Below are 25,457 nucleotides of genomic sequence, written 5' to 3' on the forward strand. Positions count from 1 at the left end.
CAACACACAATATATAATGTGCGTATCACTGTTGTATAAAACAGTTTGTGCAAGGAATTCTGACAAGGATGGCAAACACATAATCACTGAAATGCAGAAGGCTGACTTCTTGGCAAGTCTTTTTCATGCAGAGTTAAGATAAAGCTAAGATTAATGATTTGCTCAAAGTGCAGGTGCATTTCATAAACAGCTAAGGAATACTTTGTTTGCCAATACAGTTACAAGGCAAGTAGTAGTCTGATTTCATTTAGAAATGGGGCAGAGCATGTGCTTCATCACTGTTAATTTATGAAATTGGCAACAAATTTCAACAAGATTTGTCAGAGCTCTAAAATACCAAATTCTCACAAAGTTTTATAGAAGCAGGGAGAAATCATGTTAGTAGAAGCCTGCGGTATAGCGTAAGGCATGACAAGTTATGCTGGGTGACCCCAAAACAGGAAAATATATCATATATATATATTATTTCAATTTCTAATAGGAGAAATCTTCTACTAAAGACTAGTTTCTGCTGCCTGAAGGGTAAACTTCACCGTGAAGCTTGTTTTGCAGTGAAATCCCTGTTAGAGTCTTTAAGTAATGATCTGTGCTTGAGCTACAGCTAAAATGTCAATCAATTGAGATGCAGAAACTCAGTGGAATACCATGCTCTGTTACTTATGCTGAACTACACAGGTTTTAATTCAGCATTGCTGGCAGCTCTGTGGGCTTGGGGAGGAAAGAGTTGATGAAAGTCAACTTGCCTTCAAACAGTAAGGGGCAGGGTCACAGCGTGGAAGGCTATCTAAAAGTAGGAGAAGGATGTGTAAAGTAAAGGATAGGATGGGGTGGGAAGAAAAGAAGGGGTAACTGTTTATAGCATTAGCAGCAATTGCATATTTCTGGCCATGTGTGCAGGCTGTTACACATGGGAAAGAACACTACCCTGAAAGGTTATTGGCTTACACCTGCTCAAAGTGTCCAGTTCTGACTGGGGAAAAAAACTAACAAACAAAATGCTGCTACTATTACATATCTAATATCTAGCTGTATGTTGTTTTTGTTGTTTTTTTTTTTGTTTTGTTTTGTTTGTTTTTTTTTTTTTTTCAGAAAACCAGACATTCAAACATATATTATTTGTGTTGGTAGTATTGCCATTTTGTGTCAATTTTTTTTTTGTCCCAGTTTGTGTCAATATATGATGTGCGGGTTATGGCCTTGCAGAGCCAAGAAGTGTGCCAATGATCTTATTCTAAAAAAACCTCTGTGACTTCAGCGGTATCAGTAATCTCAACACTAGCAATGCTAGTAAGGCATGTAAACCTGCATCCAGGAGCCATCAGTGTCTTTATGCTGATACAATCAAGCAGGCACAGATAACTGTGAAATTGAGGTGGGAACAGTGAAGCAGATAAAGCATCAGATAAACTCATTATGCTTAAAAAATACCATCCTAAGGAAAATAGGACTTCAGAGCATTCCAGGAAGGTGTGGAGGGGTAAGAGAGTTCCTTTGTTCTGATTCTCACCAGTGCCTGGAAAGAGTTACCTGAAAAATACTGATAGTATTTCCTCATGAAAATAGTTGCAGGGTACTAAACTTGGGTAACAGCTGTTTTCGTAACAAGGCTCATTTAAATGCCAGCATTTTGCATATGCTCAGGTAGTGAGAACTTCTTTTCAGAGCTCAAATCTCTTAACAGAATGAAGTTACACTGAGGGCAAGAGAGAGGTGGGGGCCGTACTTGTTTCTAAGTACCAGTTTCTATGTTGGATTGAAGCATATTCTCAAGGGAAGGAACACAGTGCATGCAAAAGAGGAAGAGATGAAATCTAGATAAGCTCATACCTTAATAACAATAATAATAATAATAACAATAATAATAATAATAAAGTGTAAAGACATAGTTTATCTCTGGCAGTTTGGGAGGGGGAAAACAGATGCTGCTGTAAAAGAGCAAACTTGTGGCTGCATCTATCGGGAGCGTCTTCCCGCCTGAGGCAGTAGCTCAAACCAAATGCTTCAGCGGGAGCCTTAAGAAAACTTCTTACGCGTGAGCCGACATAATGCTCTTACAGCTAACTCTGAGTAACCGCACATAGCTGTCTGGGCTTTCGTTCCTTCTTCTGCCTTAAACAGCGTGACTGTAACCGCAGCACCACCTGCGAGCATTTTGTAGGAGTCCTACCCTGCCCACCCCGCCCTGTGGGCAGGCAGAGAGCTCCCGCGCGCTGCAGTAAGGCCTCCGCCTCCGCACCCTGCGCTGGGGTGACCGCACCCTCCGAGGCACCGAGTACCATTTCAGCTGCAAACCCGCCCGCTCGGCAGCAGCTTAATCGAACCTGACCGTGTGTTGCCGCCGCCCTGCCTGCAGCCCGGCCCCGAACGCGGCGGGGGGGGCAGGGGGAACGCGTGGGGGGGCGGCGGGGGAAGGGGGTGGGCAGGGGCGGTCCCTCCCCGCCCGGGCGGCCGCAGGGCACGTGGCCGGCAGGCGCCCCCTCCGCCCGGGGCCCCATAAAGGCGGCGGGACGGGACGGGACGCGACGCGACGGGACGGGGCTGCGCGGCCCGGCCCAGGCCGCTCGGGTGGCGGCACCGGCTCCCACCGGCCGAGCCCCGCGGCGCGATGGAGATCCCCCTCAAGTACCTGCCCGGCGGACGGGCCGCCGCCAGCGGGTGAGCGGGCCGGGGCCGGGGCCGGGGCGCTGCCCGCTCGGGTCACGCCGCCCGGCGCGGCGAGTCGGGGGTCGGGGCGCTCCTCCGCGGGAGGGAGCGGAGCGCCCCGGGTTGCGGGGCGGGCCCCCGCCCGCTGCTCGGGGCACGGCGGCCGTGTCGGGCCGCGATAACGGGCGTGTCCGGCGGCGGGGCTGCCCCGGGAGGGGAGCGCCGGGGGAACGGAGGGGTCACTCCTAACGAGCTCGTGCCGCCGGGGTGGGTCCCCTCGCCCTGCCTCCCGGGTGGGCTCTGTCCTGCAGGTACGGAGCTTCCCCGCGTGTCCGCGCCGCGGGGCTGCCGGGCGTTCCGCGCCAGCTGAGCGAGCCGTGGCGGTCGCAACTCTCTAAAACGAGGGTGGGTTTTTTTTTCCTCAATTTCTTAGAAATCGCTCTCCTGAGCAGCGCTAGGCGATGCCCTCCTTCGGGCGAATTTAGTAAAAGATGATGAAAGCGAAGTTATGGTTGCCCAGTATGATAATGTAGAACTCAACTCGGTGGTTTGGCTTTTTTTCCTTTTTTTCTTTTCTCCTTCCCCCCCTCTCCCCCCCGCAACACCCCATCAATCTCGTTAACACCTCTTCCAGATGTAAAGCTCAAGTACATAAATGTTCCTGAAAGGAAGTTCTGGTGGACACTGTGTTGCTCCTATAGTGAATTACTCATTAAAAAAAAAAAAAAAAAAAAAAAGCGCGAATCTGTGCTCTGTAGGTTTTTAGCCAATTCATTCAGTGGTGCTTTTTCTGTTAGATGAAGAGCTATGTATTAAAAGTGTGTTTCATAAATAGGTAACTTGTAGTCATTAGTAAGTTGTAGTCATTACTGTTGAAACATCTTTCTTGAATAGGATACTGAGCTTTAAAGTGCCTCACTACAAACCATTGTCTGCACAGCAGGTTGTTCTACCAGATACAGCATTGTAATGGTGGCCATAGCAATGCAGCTTTTAGAATTGAATTAGTAACAATTATTATTTGTGACACACAACACTTAGGGACGCTTAGATATGCATTTAAATATGTATAGTAGAGTTAGGCTTCATTCACAAAAAACCTCTTGCTTGTATCCTTACAAAACATACTGTGGAAACCTATTGAGCGGTGTTAATGAAACTACTGTGTCTGAATTGAATTGTTTCATTACTCTGTCTTGAGCTAGGTGCTTTGTTTGGATTATTTTTAGATTATTAGTCTAGTAAACATTTGGTAGAACTAGATGGTTTGTTTTAAATGTGGTAAGTCACTGTTAATCACTTGGAGCTTTTCAACTTTTTGTATGCTTTGGTTGGAGGTTCTAGTTCCGCAGACGTAATGCGGTTTATTTGAATGTTATTTTGAATCTATCCTATAAATAAGTGTATTAAAAAACAATTGCTGCATTTCACCTATTGCTAAATTAATTATTTCTTAAATACTACACCAGACAATACCTCTTCTTTACTGGGAGACAAAGCCCAACAGTGATATAAGTTTGAATCTCATATCTTTCTCTTAAACTGAAAATGTATGTTGCTTTCCTTGACTGAATTTCCTGCTCACAATTTCTACAGCTGATTAATAAAGGAAGCTAAAAGCATCAGTGACACTAATCCCTAGCCAGTGGAATTAAGTGAGGGTTGTGTCAAAGTGAAAGTATTGTTATTAGTCAACATCAAGTTTTTAGAATAGCTGTAAGGGCTTGAAAGGCAGCTTTGGAAAAAACCACCACGTCTTCCATGGTATGTATTTGAATATCAAAGAAAATAGTGTGTGTTATAAAGTTTGCTGTTTGATTTTTAAGATCGATCGCTTCTAATATACTTTTACTGGAAGCTCAGGGGAAGATCTTGCTGAGGTCTTGGCGTAGTTCTTATGTCATACTTTCTCATGCTTTAAATCTCTACTAGATCTAGCTTAAACCTGCTCTGTTTCCTCTTTCTTTCCCACCTACTCCTGTAATTTGTACTCTGGGTTGGGTCTTGTTCATCAAGTACCCACACAAATGCTTCTGCTGGTTTGAGGAGCTGGTAGAAGGGCAGTGATGTCTTCAGGTGTCAGTGCAGGATTGAAGTATGTATGTACCTGTTTCCTTAGACAATACTCACAGCTATAATTATCACAGGCCTTTGTCAGATGTGTTTATGTTTTTCAAAGTTCTTGTATCTTAAATATTATTTAAACTAGTCCAGTATGGTTTCATTATAAATTTAAATAGGGATATAATCCACACTTTCTTAAAAACTTTCCTGTGGTTTTCCTGTCTCAAAACCAAAATCAGCCTAGCTCCCATCATCTTCATGAATGATTGATTTAAGGCTGTGTAATAAAGATAACCTTTGAGCTTCTAATGTTAAGATAGACGTGTTTGGTTTTTTACTTCCTCATATGAGGAAACACCGCAGTGTCGACTTTACTGTGGTTTTTAACTCTCATTTTTCTTCTTGCGAGATAGCTGGTTCTAGCAAATCAAATGTGCTTTGCAGTCTGCAGTTTGGACTGAAATATCTGTGTGCTTCAGACAGGTGAGGACAAAAGAAGTAAGAATGCATCTAAAATCTTGGAATCAATGCTTTCAGTTTTGACCTTGAAAAAAAATTTTATCCTTTCTAAGATTTGGAACGTGGGGAGTAATTTTCTGGATGGTAAATGGGACTGATAATCAGCTTAGGTAGCCAGTTTCAGATATGATTACCTTAACACGTGGAAGGAGGAAAAAAATACAAGTTTGGTTCTGCTCTTTGTGTGAAGTGGGAAAGTTCTGACAACTATGATACTGGAAAACAGGGTTAAAAAGATTAGAAGGGGAAAGTTTTCAATGTCCCATTCAGTGGAGAGGGAGAAACTCAGAGTGACTTAAGACACCTACAACAGCAGTCCTCTGTGCTTGTTCCTCTGATTTTTACATGCTGAAATATTTAAATAAATAAATGCCTATGAGTTTAGCCCTTAAAGAGGCACGTTCATAACAGAAGTGTGCTGTGAAACCTGCTCTGACTGTTTAGTCTTCAAGACACCTTTTTCTGGTGGTAGAATTTGGATTATTCAGAGAAATGTGTTAACAGTGGCCTCTCTTTATTTCAAATACTTAGTTTTAAGGAGGAGATAAATGTAGACTTGCTATTACTATTACAGATCCTTTTATTTAATGCTTATTTCCTGTGAATTAGTTGTGTAAATGTTGTGTTTTGATGGTCTAATGTGATTGAATGATTTTTTTAATGATGTGGTTTTAGGGAAATGTTTTTTGCATTTTGCTCTAAAACAAACAAACAGAAAACTGTTATAGACCTTTTATGTCATGTGGTGATCTGAGGTGAAACTGTGGTATGAGGAAATTGTCTACCAAAGACTTCAGTTGGTTTCTAATTAATGCATTGTTTATGGCAGAAATATGATGGCTCAGTCAGATTTAGATCTAAAAGAGACGGCTCTGAAAGAGGATTTGAAGTTTTACTTCATGAACCCATGTGAAAAATACAGAGCAAGACATCAGATACCATGGAAACTGGTTTTGCAGATTTTGAAGATTCTTATGGTTACTACACAGGTAATACTCCATCTGTTTTTACTCTTAAAAAATGTAGCAATGATGTGCAGGAGAAGGAGCAGATCTGTGGTCCTGGGCCTCTGCCATCCCTGGATATTTGTTACTGACTTGAACTTCCTGCTTCAGTCCAGAAAGAAAAAATACTATGAAAGGTGTGTTGAGGGGGAAGAGTAGCATAGACTAAAGTACAGAACCCTCCTGGAGGCTTTGGGGCAGTATTTCACCAGGTATTTTGCTGTTTTTAAGATAGCACTTTAAACAAAATTATTCTTTCCACTAAATCCAGCACTCTCTTCAGCCTTGCTGTCACGGTACTGCTCTGTGTTCTGCTTCCTGTTACATTCATAGATTATCGTTTCACTGGACTGTTTCAAACGATGCATTTCAAACAGTCAGGTACCTAGGAAGATAGAGGCGAAGAAAAGGGTGGTTTTTGAACTGCACTGGTATCACAGTATAATTGGTTACTTTACAGCCACTGAGAAATGGTGGTTGGAGCTCGAGTGTAGCATAACGGGACACATGTATAAACAGAAATTATTTTTCTGGACCTTTGAAATGCAGGACTCTGACACTTTGCAAGTACAGCTAAATACACAACTCCTAAAAACATGCTGACTTGCAGGATTCCAGGTTTGTGTTTGACTTGCCCGCTAGAATGAAGCGTAACCCCGGCTTGCATGTCCCTGTGTTTTATTGACAGCTCTTGCTCTTCACCTCCCCGCTGAAGACGCGGCTCCCTGGCCCCACTCGGCAGAGGGTCTGGCCCCTGCTGCTGCCGTGCCCGAGCCCTGGCGGGGTCTGGCCGCGGGTGGGAGCGGGGCGCAGCGGTGGCGGTGCCTAGGCAAGGCTGGCTGAAATAGGCTGTTTACACTAGTGCTGGCACGGTTGCTGCCCGTGGTGCCAGAGCCGCCGCGAACAGGGAGCGCGCTGAGGCGTGGGCGGGAGGAGGGGTGGGCTGCGTGAGCACATTAATCAGGTAAGTGCACCTCAGATCTGGGTTATTGGACTCCCTTCGAAGACAGGGCAGTAACCTTTGTGTGGGAGTCGAGACAAAATACAACTTTACATGGCTCTGAAAAGGTTCAGTACTTTCAATCTATCCTAACCTACTGATTTAAATTCTTGGGAGAGTCACTAGCATGTCATTTTTCTGTCTGCTGTCCTAGTCTCCCACTATCCTTTGTGAGCAGAAGGGGTGCGCTGCTGCTTGGCTTTCAAAAGCCACAAGATTTTCTGAGTTGCTGCTGAAGATTTTTATTGTCAGCCCTAGGTCTTGCTCAGATGCCAGGCAGGTAGTTGGCAAGAAAAGGGGAATGGAGTTTCTGAAGGAAAACGTGTTGCTGCTCTGCAGGGAGGTCTCAAATGTGAGCTCATAGTAAATGGATGGCATCTCTCTATTTCAGAGTGAGGACAAGACCGTTGAAGGACAACCTAGGAATAAATTAAGCCTCCTGGCTGCTTCTGCCTGATGCCAGCCTCTTAGTCAGAAACCCCAGCTGCTGCTGTGGTAATCTGGGGAATCTGTGCCTGACTGAAAAGCAGAAGAGGCTTCTGTCCCATTTTGGGGAGTAAGTTTTATTCCAGTGCTGTGCTGAAATCCCCTAGGGAGTACCCTGAGGAAACCCTGCTGAGTATGTTATATTTATCTGTATTGTAGCTAGAAGATCCTTGATTTTTTTAGAGCTACTAACTGGAGTGCTGCAGATTTACTTGCAATGCTCAGTGATTTTTTTTTTTTTTTTTTTTGCAGTCAACTGAATATATAAATGATTGATTTAAAACTTGGCTAAAAGTATGAAGATTCAGTTCTTAATTTGAAGACTGTATATGCCTGTCAGAGCCAACATCCCCATTTCTCTATCGTGGCTGTGACTTTGCTGTACAACCAGACAGCTTTGCACTAGTTAGTCCTGCTGCGTGTATTCTTTTAGCCTGGCCCAGGTCTAAGCAATTACTGTCTAGGACAACAGATGATGTATTCCAGTGAAGGGGGGAAAAAAAATAGGTATGCTTTCCAGTTCCCATTGTTTTGAATGAAGGAATTTGGATGTTAGTGGAGCCTGCCTGTTTGCTTTGGGGGGATTTCTAAGTTCATGGTTCTTTTGCTTGCAGTTTCACACTCTTACTTCTTCCCTATTCTGCCAGTTTCTTGTGGGACTTGGAAACTCCATGCAGTAATAAGTTTCACGTTTGCTGTTGGTAAACAGTTTAAACCTAGCATGAAGAGTTAGCTGTTTGGGGCTTGGGATATTATCCTACTACAATGCCTGTGAAGAGACTGTTGTTGCTTGATTTTTCAGCTTCTAGGCTTTGTTTCTGTGTTTTCCTTGGTGGTGGTGGGAATGGGAGCATCCATATGGTAGGGCAACACAAATCCTGAGTAGTAACTCTGCTGTCTGCTGCTACCTCTTATTACAGCCTCCTTAACCAGCACCTGAGTCAGGCAGGTGATGCTTTTCATTGCTGTAGGTTCCCACATAGGTTTGCCAGAGGTAACAAGAAGGTGCAGGAATTTGTCCCATAGCAAAGCAGGGTATTTCTGGGGTAGCAGGCTGTGCTTGTAGGTTAGCTCTCTTGCCCTCTGCATCCTCAAGAAAAGTTCTGGCAAATTCCAGTTAGAGTTGTTGGTCCAGGATGTGTGAAAGGTGGCAGCGATCTAGTTGTCTGTTTAGTTGCTGCACGGTAAGTTTTAGAATCAGTGTCAGACTTTTTCTGTTTCTCTTACCCTGCATTTCAGTTTCTCTTACTCTGCCTGTGTTAACCTTGACTTTAGTAGTCTTATGGCATTAGTTAACAGATTCTTTTCTCCCTATTGTAGCAGTTACAGCAACAGGCACCTTTCTGTTTTGTATTTATTATCATTCAAAGCTGTTTCCAAAATATTGCTGCTTGACCAGTGTTCAAAATCCAAGTTTGTTTTGTTTTGTTTTTTTTTTCCTCCTATCAGCTTATTTTTTTTGGTTTGAGTAACCAGTTGGTGGTCTCATTCAAAGAGGAAAACACTGTTGCTTTTAAACACCTATTCCTGAAAGGCTATTCTGGCGTTGATGAAGATGACTACAGCTGCAGTATATATACGCAACAGGACGCTTATGATAGCATTTTTTATGTTATTAATCAGGTAAGTGTGTGTGCTTATAATGAACAGTGTTAAAGCCAAAGCTATAGCTATAAACTTATTCTAAGGTTCTGGTTTTCTGTTGCCATTCTTGGATTTCAGTTTTGATAGCGTAGGTGAGGTATCCTGAATTCTGTGTGTAGATGTCTGTATTTTTGTCTCCTGAAGACAAATCTAAACCAAATTTTACTCTGTTAGTGTCTATTACTGAAATCCAGGAAGTTTGAAAATCAGTCATCTTGCATGAACTGGAACCTTTGTTTAGGTCTTACTTTGAAGAGCTGTGGGTCTGGATATACCTATGCATGGTATTAAAAAAATTTGTGCTTACATCTATACTGAATTGCAGCTTTATAGTGAGTGCCAGAGGCCTCAAAATGGGGAATATGGTACTTCCAGGAATGTAGGAGCACATGCTCTGGTTAGGGATGGTGATTAAAAGAACAGCCTCCTTACAATCATGGGAGGAAAGTGATCTCTGCTGTGATGCATAAGGCCAAGATTCTTACTCCTGGTGTGTTAAATGAGTGAAGTAGTTTTCTCAGTCTTCCTTTGAACTCTCAGTATTGCTGCTACTTCTGCTATAAACTGTGTTTTTTTTTTTTTTCTTCCTTGCTTGCTTTGCCTTACTTTCCTTCTTTTGTAGGCACTAAGGCTGAGGTGAAGTCCAGATAGAAGACAGTAGAGAAATAATAGCTTTGTATCCTCAAGAATGAGCGAATGTGTGATACAGGCATCAGAAAAAGGTCACTTCATAAAATGTCTATGTTGTATAAATGTAGACATATTCTTTACAAAGATTTAAACTTGTGTAATCTGGGTTCTTTAGTGTTCTATGCTGTTCCTGAGGCTATGTTTATCACATGTGAGACTTGCCTCCTAGGTGAACATTATGACTGGTATTGCTGGTTTTTTTGGGGGGTGGTGGGTGGTTTTTTTTTTTTTTTTTTTTTTTTTTTGTTTTGTTTGTTTGGTTTTTTTAAGGGTGCCTTCTAGGAAGAGACAAGCCAGCTGGCTCCTAAACTAAAAGCATTGCTTTTTTTTTGTCTTGAGATGGGCAGCTAGGAGTCATAGGTTTTGGTGTTTCATTTTGAGTTTTATTTTGAAATGTGTGGTGGGTGGGGCAAGCAGAAGGGTGTGATGTTACAGAAGATGGTAATAGTACATGGCAAAACTGGAGTTGTAAAAATGGAATTTTAGGCTTTGTATAATGTATCACAATATTTTTACACTCTCAAAAAAAAAACCCCAAAATGAACATACTTACCACTTGGAAGAGTACACAGCTTTTCCTTACCCCTCTTATGGGTCCAACTTGGAAGCTTCTATTACAAAGAAGCTGTGTGGAGTTGTTATGCTTATGCCCTGCCTGCAGTGGAGTCTAGAGGGCCAGGATGTTCTGCTGGCTGCTCTGTCTGAGGCTGCTTAGAAATGTGTAAGCGGGAATTTTGCTTTTACTGTTTCATAGTGTTTTAAAGTGAGATGTGAGTAACCCAGAGCCACGTGTTGCATTGTCAGGAGGGCAGAGCCTGAAAGCACACGTGGCCAGAGCAATGGCTGTTCGATGCAGTGATCTGGAGATGTCCTCAGAGGGATGTGGAGTTGTGACTAACTACTGTTTCCACTCACTTGACCTGCCTTAGTCAGAGTTGGCTTCCTTAGTTTACTTTAAGATAACATTCTGACAGGGTATGGAGGCCGTGCTTTTCTGCCAGGCTGTCTAATCCTGTCGCAGTCTCAGCTGCGAGGAGTCGAAGCAACACAATGGGGCAGAGCTTTGGATGGAAATGTGGTGGTTCCTGTTGCAGTTCTTTTGGACATGGAGCATATGGTTGTTTATGACCACTGGGACTTTGTACACCACACAGATGATACTGGATGATACATAATAACAAAATCTGTGTTTAAGGGGAGAAGGGTCTAATGTGCATCAAAGCCAGTTGAGCAATTTTTTTAAGGAATTGGAAGCCTTGTCTGACTTTCCGTGTTTATTTCCTCTGGCCTCCTGTGCGGTGAATGCTTCCTTTAGAAAGGACCAGTGTACACTGCCCCAAGCTCTTTCAGTAGGTGAGGTAATGATAAAAGCTCATGAATTACTAGATGTTTTTGCCTTCTTCCTCAAAGGGCCAGGGGTTTATCTGGCTTCTCTTGGACAGTGCTAGGTAGTACTGAGCTGAGCAGCTGTGTTCAGGGCTAGTCACTGATCTCCTCAGCTGTTGAGGAGTCAAGAACCATGGGGAGAGCTGTGTCCTGGGGCTTTGCCTCGCTTGTGCAGGACTGGAAGGTGTGACTCCAAGGGTCAGGGGATATATCTTGCTTCCAGCAGACACTGAGGACATGTGGAAGGCAAGTCAGGAGAGGACTGGTCTTGAATGGAGTTCTTCAGTGGTGTTCAGGGCTGACCCATGTGTGGACAGTGCTTGGCTTAGTATAGCTTTTCACTTCCACTTCTAGTCATTGTTTTCAAGCATATCTTACATATGAAGAAGGTGACTTGTGCTGTATTTGGAGTAAGTGGAAAAGGAAAGTGCTTTCCTCAGACATGTTTTCAGTTGCTTCTGTGCTTGTGTAGAGCAGGCAGGTTACATTACATTTGGAGGCTGCACGAGCTCTCTGTGTGTTCCTTGGTTGCTGGTTATGTAGTGAACATGTGGCTTCCCTCTTCCATGGTCACACAGGGAGCAGCTTTGGTTTTACTCTTGGAGTGGATTTGATAAGAACTGACTTGCATTGTATGTAAAGCAATCAAGTTTCAAGTGTTGTGAAAACAAACACCTTCATGAGATAAATACGTAAGATACTGCTGGAGTGTGTGTGGTAGTAGAAATATTGCATTGAAATCACTGCTGGGCATCTAATCAAAAGCTGTCTGCTGGCTTGGTGTCTGGCACATGGGTCGTCATTTGCAGGCAGCTCAGTAGGTACTGGGCTCCCAGTCACTGTGTCACCAGGATGCCAGTCACTGCTAATTAGCAGCCATCAGACCTCTTAGCTTCCCATGAGATAGCCACTCTGAATTTACAGACGTTATGTGAAAGTAGAGACTTTTTTGTTGTGAGGTTTTTTTAATGAAAAAAAGCTATATTGATACACGTAACTTAGTAACTTGCAGTCTCAATCTAATGCAAAAAAGACAACTATCTCTAACTTCTGCTTCTCTTTTGTTTTTAAACTAGTACAAGCAATTAAAGAACATATCCCTGGGAACGCTTGGTTATGAACACGAAGGGTCAGGTTTAAGAATCTGTAAGCAACAGTACAAGAAAGGCACGATGCTTCCTTCCAATGATACACTGAACATAGATGTTTCTACTGAAACAGGTATGGTATTCTTGTACTACAATTGCCTTGCTGTGATGTACTTATATTCTAATGCTAAATCAGTAAAGTTTAAAGCCAATAGCCTTTTGCGTGGTAATCATAGGATAATTAACATGCCTTTTGTCTATGAAGAAGTGAGAAAACTTGTGGGTTGAGATAATGGTTTAATAGGTAAAGCAAAAGCTGTGCACTCAGGCAAAGCAAAAGGAGGAATTAATTCCCCGCTCCCCATGGGCAGGCAGGGGCTCAGCCGGGCTCCATCATGCGTAATGGTGACTTGCGAAGACAAAGGCCGTAACTCTGGATGTCCCCTTCTTTTTCTTCTTCCCCCAGCTTTATATGCTGAGCATGACATGATATTGCGTGGGACATCCCTGTCCCGGCTGTGTCCCCTCCCAGCTCCTCGTGCACCCCCAGCCCACTCGCTGATGGGGTGGGGTGAGAAGCAGCAAAGGCCTTGGCTCTGCCTCAGCACTGCTCAGCAATAATGAAAACATCCCTCTGTTATCAATGGTGTTTTCAGCACAAATCCAAAACATAGCACTGTACCAGCTACTATGAAGAAAATTAACTCTATCCCAGCCAAAACCAGAACAATGACCCAGTTCCTGATCCCACTAGCTAGTCCTCCTGATGGATAAGTTTGCTCAGAATGAACATTTTGCCTGATTTAACACTTGCCATTCAACCTGATTAGATCAGTTTTATGCTGCTTTCTGTGTGAAGTTTTTAAGATTACAGCTTTTCCTTTTCTTCTCCCAGAATGTATCTTTTTTAAGCCACAGGAGCTCGCTGGTAAGAAGGCTGAACAGAAGCTGAACTCCTCTTTTTTCAGTCTTGAATTTTACAGGTAAAGTGATGGCGGGGATTTTTTATTTTTAACCTGACCTTTTGTATGAATGTGGTGGAATCTGAGTTGTGCAGTTTTCTTACTTTGTGTATGTGTGTATTTTTGTGTGCATTTAGTTATATATATATTTATGCACTTTTTAAAACATTCAGGCTTATACAGGTCGAAATCTCCTTCAAGCTGAAAGGCATTGCTCTACAGACAATCCATGCCCGTGAATTGCCTGACTGCTATGCATTTCAAAATACTGTAAGTGAATATGGGGTATGGCACTTCCAACACTGTATATATAACAAAAGTGTAAGTTAAGGGGTAGACATCATCCTTGTATTTAGACTGGAAGGGAAAAGCAGTTGACCACGTCCCGGCCCTTACCCCTCCTTCCTAAAGGTTGCTGAAATGGTGTTGCCATGGGACAGTATTATTTTGTATCATAGTCCAGCTGGTAACTTCATAACCTGAGAAGGAGATAAGTAATTGTTCTAAAGATGAAATGTGAGATTTGGTTTCTTGGAATACTGCTTTTTACTCTGTATGTGACATGTTCTTAAATTATGTCTATACCAACGCGTAAGGTGATGGCTTTCTTAAAGCTTACCCGACCAACAAATATCGATGCATATTATGTCAACACACTTACCAAGATTTTTTTTTTTTTTTATGGAATTAAATTTTGTTAGTCTTGTTTCTGATATACTCTTATGTTTCCAGATAACTTTCAATAATAGAGCCCACAGTGGAAAAATCAAAATTTATTTTGATAGCGACACTGATATTCAAGAATGTAAAGACTGGCACATATTTGGCTCTGGTAAGCATGGTGCATGTGCGTTTGCATGATAGTGGTGTTACACATATCCATCCGCCTGTCACTTCTCCTCTGTAACAGTCTGTCTAGCAAAATGTTCCCCATCCTGTTCATCAATTGATATGAGTAAGCCAAAGAAAACACTTGATGTGGGTTCACATAATGGCTTATAAACCTGTGGATAAGAAGAATACAGTACAGAAAGTCAAACAAGTTTCTGATTACAGGTCATTGAATGAGAAGTGAGGTGGGATTTTTTTGTTTGGTTTTAATTTAATAATGTTGGTATGAGCCCAGGTCTGCATTTCTTTTACCCCATGTAGTTGTAACACTGGAGTACAGATGGACAGATGAACTTAGTGCTAAAAGGGGACACTTGTATTAATATACACATTTTTGGATTTATTTTTAAGAACTTGAACATGTTTTTCACCCTTGTGGCTCAGTCTCCATAGCTGTAGAAAGAGTATTTCTTATAACACATCTCTTTATGGGATGAGAGTGTTTCAATGCAAAATATATGACATTTTATAACAATTTGTGCTCAGAGATGTGAAAAAACTAACTTTACTTCCTTTCTATTACTCTTTACAGTTCTCCAGAAGAACACTCAGTATATTCTAGTCTTTGATGGATTTGTCATTTTAAGTTGCTTTGCTTCTCTCACCCTTTGCACACGATCCATTGTTCTTGCCTTAAGACTACAAAAAGTAAGCATAGTGCTCATAATGTCAATGCTTATTTTGTCTTTGTCTTGTTTGCTGCTAATCAGGTGATATCTTTTGAAATATCAGGTAGTATATCTGTTGCAGTATGTTGCGCTCTTGCTGTATCTGTCTCTAGAAAGGATGTGCAGATGTGTGTGATTCAGAGTTGCTAGCTGAATGGGTTTTTACTTCTGTTTGTGTAGTGCTGTAATAAAAAGTATTTTGTTGTGTATCTCAAGGGCAAAAGGAGGAGACTTTTTTTTTTTTGTTCAGGATTTTACCCAAAAAAACTTCCGAGTCTTTGACTGCTAACAGCCAACACATCCTGCACCTTCAAAACATAAATTTTTCCTTCCCTGGCTTCAGAGTAGAATTTCCACAGAAGTTTTGTCATAAATGAATGCTTCAAAGAACATGCATCAAAGCCATCTCTAACTGGAGAAAATGTAAAGCATAGCATATAGTCTAACTCTACCTGAATTTTTTGGTTTTTCTAGGACTGGAACCACCGTTTTCCAGTTCTTTCCTTTTTCTCCCTCTATAATCCCTTGTCGCCATCTACTGTCACCTTCTTTCCTGCTCACCCCCCCCTTTTGCAGGCTGAGACTAGCCCCGACCTTATCTTGAGCTGCTTGCAAAGTTTCATGTAAGCAGACTCAGCTCTTCTGGTCCAAATACTGATGCAGAAACACAAGCTGGGCCCTGAGATTTGCCAGTTTATAAACATTAATTGATACAAACTTTGCAAGCATATGGCTTATGGGAGTTGGAAAAATAGTTCAGGGTAGGCGGAAATGAAAGCACATATACTTGTTTATCTTGTTCAAGATATGCTTTTTGTAGTCTGGAAACAAGACAGGGGTGAAGAGGACACAATTCAGCAAAGCCATTGTCAAACTGCTGTCAGGATTAGGGACATCAGCATTTATTCATGAGCAAAAAGAGCGAGTGAAAGCAGATAGGTAGTGTTGGGTGTGGGAAGTGATATTGTCAGCTCTGTTGGAAATAAGAGCTCTTGCCTTATTTGAGTTATTAATTCTCTCTTTCACTCCTTTAATTGAGGGGCCTTGCTCTGGAGGTGGATAGAAATTTTTATGAAGGGGCTAAAAAGGGAATGACAAGACATAGTTAGGCTAGTTAGCATTGGTTATGAAGTCAACTCTTCTGTGGAAAGCTGTTTTTCAGTGGCCTAAACTAATCTTATTTTTTTTTCCTATTTATTTCTGTTGCTATTGAGAATGAATTTTAAGCTATTATTTTAGCAAATACTATAGGAAAAGGGGTATGTGAAACTTAAACATTGCTAAACTACTGGGGCATCTGTACATATTTTTTGTCTAAGGTGACCTGTAACAAAACATCTAAATGCTTGTCAATAGAGATTTGTGAACTACTTCTTGGAGAAATACGGGCGTCATGTCTGTCATGCCGATCGCTTGGAGTTCATAAATGGATGGTATGTCCTGGTAATTATCTGTGATGTGATGACAATCATTGGGTCAATCCTAAAAATGGAAATAAAAGCCAAGGTGAGATTTTAATACTTCAGATAAAATACTAGTCGTGTTACAACCATGTGTAATATGTTTTTTAACTTGGGGACAAATGGAAGTGAGTGATCATAGTCATTAGTCATCTTGTTTACTTTTGTTAATTCTTATTTCTTCATTTCCTAGTGCTAGTTTGACTAATAACTGATTTCATTCCCTTTTCCCCAAAGTTTCTCAGTTAGACCACATAACCTATGTAAGCATCTTATTTCCGTAGTGCTAAATCCCCTCATCTCTGGTATAGGACTTGTGGGTAGACAGTTTCTAACAAAAAAACCCATCGATTTGGGTTGTGTTATTTCTGTAAGAAGTAGTAGTACATACTGTACATGGAAACCAGGAGGCATCCCCTTGGATAAAACAGAGGTCTTGATGGCTTGTGGGAGTGGAAACATGTCTGTTACAGCTTGCTTTCCTGGCCTGTCCAAACTACAGGCAGCGTCACCTCCTGGTCCTTCACCTCCCAGGCTGGGCTTGCTGAAATCAATGTGTTTTTTGCCAGCTTTTCAGGGTTTTTTTGGGGTGTGCATGGGGGGGGGGGGGGTTGGTTGTTTTTTTTTCTTTTCTTCTTCAGTAGAGCTGTATGTCAACAATTCATGTGTTCACAAAACACTGTATTCTGGGAAACACCGGGTAGGTAGTGTGCTGCTCCTGCTTCGTGCGTACTAAGGCTCAAAGGGTAGATGCCCAGGATGGCCTTCAGAGGAAGCACTTGGGAACCTCCAGCTGTACGGCAAGGTGGGGGGTTGAGGGTAGGAAGTCTTGAGCTAGGTGAGTATCTTGTGCTTATTGAAACCAGCTCTAGCCTTCGAAAGTAAAATGCATGTAGAATTGGTTGTAAATTTCACTGGTAGTAAAAATGATCAGGCTCCAAACAGCTGGCAACCTGTTCAGAGATGTAAATGCATGTAGCATGGAAAGGGCTGTAGTCATGACGCTCACTTTGCATTTAAATGATGGCTCATGTTTAACTAAATAGTGAATGAGAGTATATTTGCCTAACAATAGCATATATTTAGCCTTTTTTAAAACAAAAATATGGAGATATTCAGTCTAATAATAAAACTGTGTCAGAACAAAAGTAAAGGTTTTAGTTTTTCGTGCAAAAGTACAAGAATATCAGCACAGATGTGCTTTCATTTGCAGCACTGTTGCATTTGGGTGATCTCATTAAATGACTGCAGTTCACTTTGGTCTGAGATTTGTGATGTAGCAACATCCTTTCAGTATTGGACTGCCCTGCTTTGTTTGAGCTGCTGGAACTTGAATAGCTGTCAAGCTGACATACCTACTGCTTTGTAACTTCACCACCTGCTCTGTTTGGATCCCTCAGAACCTCACAAGTTACGATGTCTGCAGCATTTTACTTGGAACATCAACTTTGTTTGTCTGGGTTGGAGTCATCAGATACCTGGGATATTTTCAAACATACAATGTAAGGCAGGAATCAAATATTCCACAATTAAAGCATATATTTGTCACTCTTCCTCAGGTCTCTAACTTGTGGCTTTTTCCCCTTCTCCTTTCTTCCACCCTGACGTGTAGGTGCTCATTTTAACTATGCAGGCATCATTGCCCAAAGTGCTAAGGTTTTGTTGTTGTGCTGGGATGATTTATCTTGGCTATACCTTCTGTGGTTGGATTGTCCTGGGACCTTATCATGAAAAGGTATGTACTCCTTTTCTTGTCTAACAACGTGTGGATATCTGTGTATGTAGTTCCTAGTTATAACAATAGAAATGGCTCTTAAATTCATGTTTTTGTTTAAAAGCTGTAACATGAAGAATATGGGAATGTTTCTCCTTCCATGTGTACCTCGTGCTGCCTGCTCAGTTTAACAAAATAACTGTATTCTTGCTTTCGCTGTGTGCTTGAACTCAATGTAATGTCAAACACAAGGCTGTTTTTGTGATGAGTGGATGGTTTATCCATGCAATGTCTGGCTGGGGACTAGAGGTAAATTGGTCTATTATCTCTTTCGCCCACTCTGGCAATCCCAGTTCAGTTGGGTTAGAGAGACACTAGTTCACCGTTACTATTTCTGGGAATCTCCTTGACTCTGACTTTGTTTTTCCAAATCTTTCCTGTGCCATGTAACTTCATCTCCTAAATCTTGACTCATAAAGGGGTGGATGAATGCTTGTATTGTTTACTTTGCTTCCTGTGTGTGGGTGTGTTGTGGGTTGTTTTTGTTTGTTTTCTTTTTTTCTTTAAGGTTGATACCAAAGTGTGTGCCTGGTATGTAGTCTTGTATGAAACCTGGGTATAGCAGTAAAGCTTTGTATATTCTAAAACACGAGCGAAAAACCTCTGCAAAGCTTGTTTGTGGTTTTTTTTTTTTTTTTTTTTTTTTTTTTTTCCCTTGGCAGATGTTCTATGTGGCAGTTTGAAAGAAGGCAGATTCTTGTGATAAATTCTAGATGTCCATTAATCAGTAACAAATGTATGACTTCTCAATTTCTGGTTATACACAGTATATATTATAACAGAGACACATGCTGCAGTGCTTGCTTCAGCTTCTTGCACCCCCAGAGCTTGGATTTCTCAAACATATAATTTTCTCCTTTTAAGAGACATAGATATTCAGTCTGCACTGTTGATGACAATACATTTCTCCATGGAATGCTGGATGCTGTGGGATCCTCAGTCATAATAGAGGCTCAATTGCTTCTAGCAGGCACAGCATAAATACTGTTGTAGCTTCCCTGCAGCAAGTATGTTACTTGTCCAAGCAAAAGAAAGTATAGTCAATACAGTGCTTAACTACGAAAATGTTACCTCTTGCTAAATACAACAGATCAATGTCAAGGACAGCAGCTGCAGCTGTGTGGGTTCCTGTCTCTGGCAGTTCCCCCGCAACCCCGCTGGAAGGCAGCACGGCACCGTGCAGAGCTGCCGGGCTCTCCTGGTGAGAAATGGGAAGAGCCTTCCTTGCTCTGCATGTTCCCACCAGGGAGGTCCTTGTGCTCAAAAATTCTGAAGGCCTTCAGTCATACATGGAAATACATATGGGTTTCTTAACTTCTACAGCCAGAGAGAGGGAGTGGGAATCCTGCATTTTGTGTTATGTCAATCCAGGGGTTTATAGGTAAGCAGTCCTTAGCAGGTTTCTCTCTGTACCCAGGCATCACAGCTTGCAGGTTACTCAAGAGTTACCTATATCATGCACCCCTTCTCAGAAGGTGTGCTGCTGGGCTTCATAATGGCTTTTAAAATAAATACAAGTAAAAAAAAAAAATAGGCCATAAGTAATACCAGACCTGCTGTTCCTGTGCAACAGTATGCTCTCCTTACAAACATGCCTCTTGACATCTTGTTTCCAATATAGGACTGCGGTTCAAGTGAGCGTAGTCACATTACTTCATTGATAATAGCTATATTAAACCATTGTGCATTAGTTCATATTTTCCAATGTAGTACAGTTAACTAAATCTATTTATTTAGAGGGATAGAGTGATTGTGGAAAGTACGCTTACCTGGTTGCAGAATGGAATTTAATATCAGGGTGTGTTCCAGCTTGGGGAAATGGAGTTAGGAATTTAAAAGGATGTCCTTGAAATGAAACCGTGATTTTGTCCAGGGTGTGCTTAGCAGCTTCACAACACAGCTATAGCTTTTACCTACAGCTCAAGGTTTTTTGAATGACAGATAGATGATGTTATCACTAGGCAAATACTGTTTAGACTATCTGAGCTCTGAAGGCTATATGCTCTCTCTAACTTCTTAATACAGTATTGATTAATTATCCCTACTCCAGTAATGCTGCAGAGCTGTGTAACCAGATGATGTGGATTCTGTTCCCAGCATACTACCACTGATTTACTGCGTAGATTCTGTGAAATCACCTTATGTGCTTTGGCAAACAGAATGATATTTTCCTGCAGGTCTCAAATATCTTAATATTCAATAACTTAAACTTTCTGTGGTGGTCAGTTGCCAGCTGTTTTGCCTGTTAAGCATCACAAGTTTATTTCTTGATAATAAATCTTATTTCCGATGTCACTGTATAATGCTTAGCCAGGATTGTACTTCTAGATGGCTCTATAACTGACATATATGTTTCAGTCTGAATGTATGAGAAAGAAGGTGTGGTAACACTTGATTTGACTGAATTGGCTTTTTTATTCTGCTTTGAGTAAAACTAAAAAAAATGTACTTTTTTTATGATACTTTTCACTTTCCCTTTAATCTGGATGATTGATTTTTACATTCTGTTAATAATTTGTGTTCATTGTTTTCTAGTTTGAAGATCTGAACACGGTGGCTGAGTGTCTGTTTTCTTTGGTCAATGGTGATGATATGTTTGCAACATTTGCTCAAATCCAGCAGAAGAGCACACTGGTGTGGGTGTTCAGTCGGTTATATCTGTACTCCTTCATTAGTCTGTTTATATACATGATCCTCAGCCTTTTTATTGCACTCATTACTGACTCCTATGACACCATAAAGGTAAAACATTTTTTTTTTCCCCATTACACTTCTAATCGGTTTTGTATTCATTCTTGTTAATCACTCAACACTATAGTATCTAGCATTAGTTCTGATGACTGGTGAGGCTATTAAAACCTTTTAGCTTAATCTGTGGTGAAATTGGGAGGATGACATCCAAATGACTAAGCAGTAATTGGTTTGGAAAATAGATCTTAGTGCGTGTCTGTGTTTAGTATTTTCTGCTGCTTCACCTGGCTTCAGAAAGTAACAGCTAATGGAAACATAAGTGGAAGGATAAGTGAAAAGAGTAAATTTTTAAGTGTAGTTACACAGAGCAGGATCAGTCTTGTTTGACGTGAACATTTCTTCTTGTGGCACCAGAAACTGAGGTCAAAGTTTGCTGGCATCTCAGGGAATATACCCTTGGCAGGAGTGTGGCAAGGGCCAAGTAGATAACTCTGAACTCATTTAAGTGTCCAGCCTTGCTTAACGTGTTGTTTGGAAATGTTTGGTTAAAAGGAAATGCCTTCTGAAAGACCCACTACTTCTCATTCAAGTTAAAATTGCATCATCCATTTCCAGTATAAACTGGCTGAAAATGAAACAAGTTTCCGGTGATTACCTCTTGTTCTTGTTCTCTACTGCTGTCTCTCCTTCATGCTTCTGGTAGCTGCAGTAACTAGTGGGAACACAATGTGGATCATGCCCTTTAGCTTGTCCCTTTCTTGCCTTAGTGTCAGATAAACAGGCCAGCAGAATAAGGCTAGTCTGATGTGAACCACAACTTCCAGATCAGGCAAGAGCTCCACTCCCTAAGCATCTCAAAATACAACTTAACTGTCTGTGCTTCTGAGTTTATTGGATGGTCTGACCTGTGAAACAGGGGTTGGCTGTTACTCTTCCCTCTGAGCACTTCATGTGGATCAATGGCCACACACAATTCAGCCATTTCAGTGTGCTAAACTGATGTTTTTCAGATCATTTCCTCAGTATGACAATGCTGAATATCCACATTAGGGCCCTTCAAATCCAGCATTGGAGTTCCTAGGGAAAATGAACCCAGATCACCCACAGTGAGCACAGTAGCCAATGTGAACAAGGGAGAATCAGTGCCAGTATAACTTGAGAACGCTTGCTTGATCTTATGGAGAGCAAACAAAATGTAAGAGAATCTGTGAACAATATGAATTTTATGTCACTTAAATTGCTTTGTTCCACCAACTACATATGTGGTGCTTCTAGGACAGAATTGTACTTTTTTTCTTCTTACAGCAATACTGAACAAATGAACCAAATAGCCTGGTTTGGGCTACCACACTCTAGAGGAAATTTTAAAACACTTCATGCCCAGTAACTTCTCATGTGTTGTGAATAAAATGCTTTTTCTTTCAGAAATACCAACAAAGTGGATTTCCAGTAACAGACCTACATGAATTTCTAAAAGACCATGGCAGTGTTGCTTACAGAAAAGAACAGACTTCCATGCCATTTGTCTGCTGCTGTAGGAGGTCAGTAGGGTGTTTTTAATGAGTGCTTTTTCTCAGAACCACACCAGTCGGCTTCTCACTGCAAAGTGCTGTTTCACAAATGCTAGAGCAGCCAGAATTCAGCCTGTGGAATATTTGAACTCTGTTTCTCTTGTGCTTTACTTGTTGTTAGATCTTTAGTCTGCTGATGGTGCAAGGGCAGCAAGTCTGAGCTTTAATGCATGTTTTTAAGTGTTTTGTTTATGAAAACTACCATTCAGAAACTGGTGGAAGTTGATGGGAGAAATGCATATTATAACATGGAACTGCCAAGGAGTCAAGAGTGAACTAAATCTCTGCTGCTTAAGGTTTTGCAAGCCTTCTCTTTCTAAAAAGCTTTTCCACTAGGCTAGGAGCAGTAGCAGAAAGCAAGAGGATGTGATTCGGCCAGTACTTTATCCCAAAGCTGTGCTGTTTCAGTGGGGCAAACTGGTTCAATACCCTCTGTCAGAATATTGGAAACACACTTGTAAATGTCACCAAACTCAAGCCTTTGGAGGTTTTAGCCAGTGGTCCTTTTAAAGCTGGTGTTGGTGAGATGTTCATCTCACCTGGTGCTTGCTGGTTTGGAAGTCTATTCTTTGAATTCTGTTTCTGAGGAAAACGAACACACTTCTGAATTCCTAACTGAGAGAAGAGGGATCTTGTTGCTGTCCTGAGGCAATCTGGGAGAATTCCTGCTTTCACACAGAATGATCCCGGGCACTGTGCAAGGAAGCCAGGCTATAGGAGGAGGAATAGAGCTAAATGTGAACATTTGTTCAATCCCAACTGGTGTAATAAATCCTGTTTTAGCAGCAGGACACTCGTCTACTTACATACTGAGGCTTTTGTGAAATGCAACGTTACACTTTTGATGTACTCTGGTAGAGGGCAACCTTGTAGCCAAAAAGGAGCATGTGAGATGATGATGGGCAGGTATCCCAGTAGCTGCTGTGGTCATTTGAAAGCCAACTAATTTGTAAGAACTCCAGCCAGGTACAGCTTCAGGTTTCACGTCCAAGTCATTGTGTAGGATAAAAGATTTTTGTCTGCTTGAACATAATAAATATGCTTTACTGTAATAAGCTGCAGAGTATGGGGGGCAAAAGCCTGGTAGCTGGAGTGAAAATCTAGAGCCTTTGCTACTATAACAGTTCATGCTTGATTGTCCCAGTGCAGGTGTTGGAGCTGTGTGCTGAAATGGGAGAGCACCAAACAGAAGGATCAAAACTCTAGTTTTGTATGGGTAAATGCTTCCTATTGCATTTCTTGCTGAGTGAAAAATGGTGGCTTTTTTTTGTTTTGTTTTGCAGACAACAGAGTGATGACAACTTGATACTTATTAATTGATGATTACATGTTGAAATTCACCACTAATATATGCAAAGAAAGTATAGTAGTATGGAGAAGAATAATTCTCCAAATTGCCGTGAAACCCACTCTCTGGACCTGCCTGGTTGTGAACAGACTGATCTTACCCAGTTAAGGTGTTGGAAGAAAAGCTGCTAATGTGTCATCAGCTGGCTGACCAGGAGGAGAGCCCAGAAGCTGTGTCTGGAGAGCTGTGAAGAACTCTGTTTTCTTGCTCCAAGTTCTGTCACATCAAAGAAGGCTGATCCTTGAGCATTGTCCGTGGAAGCTCTATTTGCTAATTACCTCTAAGAGAAAGAAAAGTGGCCCTGAATAAACTGTTGCTGTTAACAAGAAAAAGAATTATATGAAAATAATTTTTTAAAACAATAATTCCATGCTAAAAAGTATTAAATAAAAGGTGGTCAAGAAGGGAGGAGTTTTTCACTTAGTGATGCATTCAGCCTGTAATTTCTACTTGGCACAATTCATTTCCTTGAAATAAATTTATGTAAAACTACAAAGTTGGACAAAAGTACAAAAAATGTTATACAGGAAGGAGAACAACAATTAACACAAGCCAGATACAGATTGCAGCCTTTTCTTTAATGGATTTACTAAAAACAAAAGCAGTTGGTTACTCTTTTTTTGACTGCTAGTCTTTTCTATTATATCTACAATATTTGTATTGTCATCACCTTCTGACATCTAGTGCTTCTCTTCCCTAAAGCAGGTGAGGTGCATCCTGTACCCTTAGCACTGTGAGCCACGGTGTAGGAGCCCCTAAGCTCTGACTCAAACTCCTGTCCAATTTAGTAGTACGGCAAGTGTGACCTGCCAAAGACACTGCTCCGATAGGTACTACTTGTTTGTGAGAGAATCCATAGGTAATGAGGGGAAAGTATTATCAACCAGAGGAATGTGATTTTAAAACTTAATTTCTATAATGGAATAATAAAGCTTTCTTGTCCAGTATTGATTTTTAATTTCTTTTTAATCACATGAGCTGCTTGCTAGTGAGACTACTGCTTCAGCCCTACCATATTAGAACAGGTCACTAATGTATTATAGAAACTAATTTGTCTTCACCATCTGTTTGGTGGGTTTTTTTTTCTCTTGGAAGAAAGATAAAAACCATTTGCTGGAGCTTCTCATTGGCCCTCTATTCCACAGAGGTTTAACTTTACAGGAAATCTGGCATATGTTGACTTGTCATTTTGTGCATTAATACAGGTTTGGATACAGTTTCTGACTGGTAGGTGGTCCCACTCCAACTGCTAAGGAGGTGATGCGCAGTCATGGGAGCAGAACTGGAGCATAAGCTTTTGCAGAGTATTCTGAAAATAAGCTGTTGCTTTTGGTTGTCTTCTCTGGGAATAAAAAGCTTTTGCTAATTGCTTATTGGATTTAACAAAAGGGGGGAGAGAAATGGATGGAAAGGCAGTGAAGAAGGTTGTATTAGAAAGAAACAGGCAGGAAGGAGGAAAAAATTTTGAGCCACCTTCAAGGTGAGTATTCATGGAGGGGAGCGGGGTGGGTGAGAGTTGGAGCTCTTATGTTGGCACCTTCTGTTGGCACCTTCTGTTGATGGATGAA

At 41.5% G+C, this 25,457-nt stretch overlaps 1 protein-coding gene across 2 annotated transcripts; it reads left to right on the forward strand.

The window, feature by feature from the left end:
- Window positions 1–2,509: 2,509 nt before the first annotated feature.
- Window positions 2,510–24,836, forward strand: MCOLN2 (mucolipin TRP cation channel 2). Of its 2 annotated transcripts, XM_033000615.2 has the most exons (15): window positions 2,638–2,655; window positions 5,121–5,190; window positions 6,056–6,215; window positions 9,166–9,339; window positions 12,513–12,657; window positions 13,420–13,507; window positions 13,660–13,756; window positions 14,219–14,318; window positions 14,910–15,025; window positions 16,402–16,551; window positions 17,906–18,007; window positions 18,118–18,240; window positions 20,815–21,021; window positions 22,396–22,511; window positions 23,825–24,836. In XM_033000615.2, exons 3-15 carry the CDS (start codon window positions 6,060–6,062, stop codon window positions 23,859–23,861), a joined length of 1,611 nt encoding a protein of 536 aa, XP_032856506.2. In that variant the 5' UTR covers window positions 2,638–2,655; window positions 5,121–5,190; window positions 6,056–6,059; the 3' UTR covers window positions 23,862–24,836. The 2 variants fall into 2 exon arrangements, with proteins under 2 accessions (XP_032856505.2, XP_032856506.2); XM_033000614.2 differs by lacking the exon at window positions 5,121–5,190 and having other exon boundaries at window positions 2,510–2,655.
- Window positions 24,837–25,457: the final 621 nt, after the last annotated feature.

Source organism: Tyto alba, unplaced genomic scaffold (genome assembly GCF_018691265.1).
Source record: "Tyto alba isolate M040663 unplaced genomic scaffold, T.alba_DEE_v4.0 Super-Scaffold_1000006, whole genome shotgun sequence".
NCBI lineage: Eukaryota > Metazoa > Chordata > Aves > Strigiformes > Tytonidae > Tyto > Tyto alba.